Source organism: Poecilia reticulata, linkage group LG2, assembly GCF_000633615.1.
Source record: "Poecilia reticulata strain Guanapo linkage group LG2, Guppy_female_1.0+MT, whole genome shotgun sequence".
Classification (NCBI taxonomy): Eukaryota; Metazoa; Chordata; class Actinopteri; order Cyprinodontiformes; family Poeciliidae; genus Poecilia; species Poecilia reticulata.
Window position 1 is genome coordinate 39,198,849 of NC_024332.1, and position 4,534 is coordinate 39,203,382.

Sequence of the window (4,534 nt, forward strand, 5' to 3'; positions counted from 1 at the left end):
CAATTTTACTGTTTTAAGATCCATGAAGTGAACTTCCACCTTTTCACTGTTGAGTTTTCACAGATGCAGATTTTTTCATTGCACATATCTAAAATATTTGAAAGACACCACAGCTTTTGAAGCTGAAATACCTAGATTCTTCTTTGACTTCTTGATACCTTTTTTGACTTCCTATTGGTTGGTATTTGCAAAATAKCCAATCCAGTAGTGCAATTAATTTGAGTTGACACTGCTTGGCTGTATCACCAAGAGTGGAAATAAGGACRACTGTAGATGTTAGCTTTTATGGTACACTGTTTCCACTGTCCATATTAATRAATATTAGGGTATGTTTAGTGTTTGAACTATTAAAATAGTCACTTATAAATGTTTTTAGAAGARGAATCAAAAAATCCCCAGATTTCAACTATTTGTGGGCGACTGTGGTTCCTAACCTTGCCAATGCCAGGGTTCTGTTGTTTTGTAACRGTAGCATTATCACTTGATTTTGTATCTCAATCTTTCTGAATCTTTCATTTGGTTGATATTTTTTTCCCCAACAAATTTATTTCATTTTGTTCAAAGGTTATTAATTAAAATAACAGTAGGACAAAGTGGAGTCTTCTACAGAAAAGCATTTACCACTGATGCATGTCTGCTTTTACTGGATGGCTTAATTAAAATGTTAGCTTTCCCATTGCTTTTTCCTGATTTGTAAATCTTATGTAATTTATTCTATCCAATGTTCATTTGTTTTTTGTTTTTTGTTTTCAATTATTATTTTTAATGTAACCAACCAACTGGACCTTTTGTTGAACAATGAATAAAAAAAACCAAAGGAACAATTGGGACCCAATAAGATGTTTTGCACTGTCATCAGGTGCAGTTTCCATCTGATTTCTCTCTAAATGCATTCTTTCGGAGTGATGTTTTGTGTTACTGCTGACACAGCGCTTCTTTGCTTTTAGGCTGAAAGAGCAAACACACTCACATGCACACATGCATAAAAACTAGATTATGTGTCACTGTAATGCAGCATCCTTTTTTTACACAGAGGACTGTGTGTGCACGCAACTTCTTTGAGACTATAGATTTTCTCTTGTGAATGTTTWAATACCATGTAGATTAAACGACAGCATAGTGTCTAATTTAACGTGCAATCGGTTGTTTTAAAAATGTAAAATTTGAGCTGCATGGTGACAAAAAATGTCGTACTCTTATCAGATCATGAGTTCTCAGCCTGAATATTTAATTTCTATTATTTGGGTTTGTTATAGAAGGTTTTTGACTGGGAATTTAGCAAAAACAAATATCCACAAACAAAGCACRGAGCAATATTCATTCATGATCCCTCAGAAGGCGTTGTTGTGCTCACAGAATGTCCTGGAGCCATTCTGAGTGTTTTTTTTTTTTTTTTGTATTTGTATTTGTGTATATTGCTATTTTTCAGACTTTTCATAAATCACCTGATGTTCCACCAGCGCATTTTCCCCTCTTGCTCCAACTCGGTTCATGAAATTGCAAACTGCATCTCTAATGTTGCATATGACCTCATACTGTATGTGTATGATATGACTTTCTGCATTTCCATTATGTGTGGGTGAGTGGATATGTGTGCATGTGCATGACTCACAAGGGTGCCCAGAGTTCAGCGTTGATATGCTGTATATTTCCTGCGTTGACAGAGAGAATATTCATGAATTGATTGATGGTTTTGTTTTCTTTCCGGTTGCAAAAGAAGCAGGAAGAAAAAAGGAAACCGAAATAGATGCAGGCAGTGAGAGTGATCAAGGGATTGGAGTCTTCATCCCTGCAGTCCAAGTTTTGAAGTTGATGTTGGAAGTACTACTGTGCGAATGAACACATGGCTTATTTGGCGTCATCACCATAGGGACAATTGTTCAACAATAATTTACACAATATGTCAACTTTGGTCAAAACACAACACCCAGAAGCCAGTGTCATTTTGCCATCATGCATTGAAATAGTTTGTTTTGGTAGTTTAATATAACAAATACATTATGATTTTTACAGTTGCACCTTCTCAATTCATTARGTACACAGAAAAGTAAAAAAAAAACAACAAACATATGAGTAATTCGTAATTATACTGAAAACTTGCTAYCTACACCAGTTGATCAGCTGTCCCAAAAGTAACTTATTCAGTAAGCCATCAATAAATGCTGTACTAGCTTTGTGCTTTTTAATAAAAGCAGAACTTAAACTTGAGTTTTATGTCACTGTATACCAGGGGTGTCCAAAGTTGGTCCTTGAGGGCCGGCATCCTGCATGTTTTCGCTCTCTCCCTAGTGGTTGTAACAACCTCCTCAGCAAGTCGGTGTTCTGCTTAGGCCTCTAATGAGCCTTCATTTGATGCAGGTGTGTAAACCCAGGGAGAGAACTAAAACATGCAGGATGCCGGCCCTCGAGGACCGACTTTGGACACCCCTGCTGTATACTATGATATCCAAGCGTTCTTAGGACTTGTAGATACTTAAATTTGTATATCCTAAAGTAGCTTTTACAGGAACAGCTTTCCTCCAATGAACTTGCTTTTTAATAAAACTTTTGGTCAGTGTGGTTAGTGTGCTGCTTTCTGATTTCCCCTGCAGATCAAATCTACCTTCAAGTTCTAAACACTTCACCTTCCTCTATGTCCAAAAAAGAAAAAAAAATCTATTGAGACACCCTGTCAGAGTGAACATTCAAAATGTAAAGGTTGGAGTGTTTGGAAAAACAGAAAAAGAGATTTGTAAATATGTATTGTTTTTCAATTTTCTCAGAATTTGAGTGTCTGTGTGTTTGCGTCTATCTGTCTGGACATCTGCATCTACCTGTGTGCTCATACGCATTTGATTATGTGTCTTTATGCAGCAATATGGACCGCATCCAGCTGCTAAGAAGAGAGTATCAGCAAGCGAGACGAGAAGGAATGGTGCCGCCGTATGAAGAACTGGACCTACGACGCAGAGGTCATGACCCCGACCCACACAGGGTACGTAGCACAATCACAACCTGACACTGACAAGTCGGGGAAAAAAAAATACACATAAAGTATTTAGAGATTATCTAAAACACAGTTTTGAAATTACATTTCTGTAAATCTTCTTTGGGATGTCTCCATCCCAGTTTCTGTGAGTGGCATGCAGTGTACTATCTTACTCCACTTCAGCCATCAGAGTGATCACCGGCTTTACGGCGTCTGCCAAGTGATCAAGGCCCTTTAGCTGTCAGAGTCAGGTGCTCTTTGATGCGAACGGCTCCTGTGGGTATTGGGCCGATCACACTGATATGATCCGCTTTTCTCTAAGAATGACACACAGAGAAGATAAGTAGAGGTTTGAGTCACTTGTCATCCCGGAGGAACTGTTTTTCAAATCACAGACTGATAATAACACATCCACACAAATCTACAGTSGACCTGAGTCACTCCTGGAAAAAAGTACATAAATAAAAAAATAAAATCTGTCTTTGATAAAGTAATATCGCTGCATTAATAAGTTGCCTCCCGCACTCACACCAKGTGTCATTAGGAAGCTAATGAAAAGACAAATCTTGGTAACTTTTTTCATAAAATCAAAATAAGCAATTATTGTTTGAAGGAAATGCATGTTGTAGAGAGGCAGAGATTCATTTAATGTCTGCGGTTTGAAGAAGCGAAGAATGAAAGTAATTACCTTCTGACCAATCAAATTTAATTCCTCCCCATGGAGCTACCGTTGGCTCTCTGTAACCAGCTGATATGGTATCACAGTGGAATCAGTAAAAGGAGTTTTTCAAGTCGGATCCTTCCTTTTTATTTCCACATGGTGTCAAACATTATTAATGGTTGGCTTAAAGATGAAAAACCTCATGCATTTGCACTCAGTGCTTTCATACCACCCGTGTTAAACAGAGTGTGTGCATAGTTGACGAAATACAAACCTTCTCWTGAGAAAGAGGCTTGAGGTTGCACACATCTTAAGGCAGCTCAAGAACTTTAGAATAAGACAAGATTAATTTATCCAGCATGTTGTGTTACATGAACACAACTGGGCCCATTGCAAAGCCCTAGTGTTGATTAATCATTTAGTTTGATTGATTGCCCAGCCCTAAAAGGCACCATTTGTAATTAATGAGATTTTCATTATTTAAATGGGAAGCTTAGTTTTATCAGTTCTGCTTCTAAGCTCCCAGTTTGTATTGAGTTTTACTCAGGTGAGGCCTCTCTAGAATAACGAGGTGGTTGTGCATGCTTATGACCCTTGCTGTGTGTTATCTTACATTATGTAAATTACTTGTGAGTCTTGCTCTGAATATGGATACAGTTTGAGCTTGTAAATCAAGAAGTGCAGTTTATCCTGACAGTGTTGCTTTGAGAAACCCACATATTATGAGGTTAAATATTGTGATTAGCACTTAAAAAAATAAAAAATGTTCAAATGCTTGTCTATCCCCACCCCTTTAGGGACAAGAGTGTTTGGATGGATGGATGGATGGATGGATGGATGGATGGATGGATGGATGGATGGATGGATGGATGGATGGATGGATGGATGGATGGATGGATGGATGG

General features: G+C 37.8%; 1 protein-coding gene across 4 annotated transcripts in view; it reads left to right on the forward strand.

Moving 5' to 3' along the window:
• Positions 1 to 4,534, forward strand: part of LOC103460460 (partitioning defective 3 homolog B-like) — a 213,444-nt gene that overhangs the window by 148,612 nt on the left and 60,298 nt on the right. For all 4 annotated transcript variants that reach the window (XM_008402636.2, XM_008402652.2, XM_008402642.2 and 1 more), the window contains one exon: positions 2,854 to 2,974. In XM_008402636.2, coding sequence (XP_008400858.1) covers positions 2,854 to 2,974 — 121 coding nt within the window. The remainder of the gene's footprint in view (positions 1 to 2,853; positions 2,975 to 4,534) is intronic.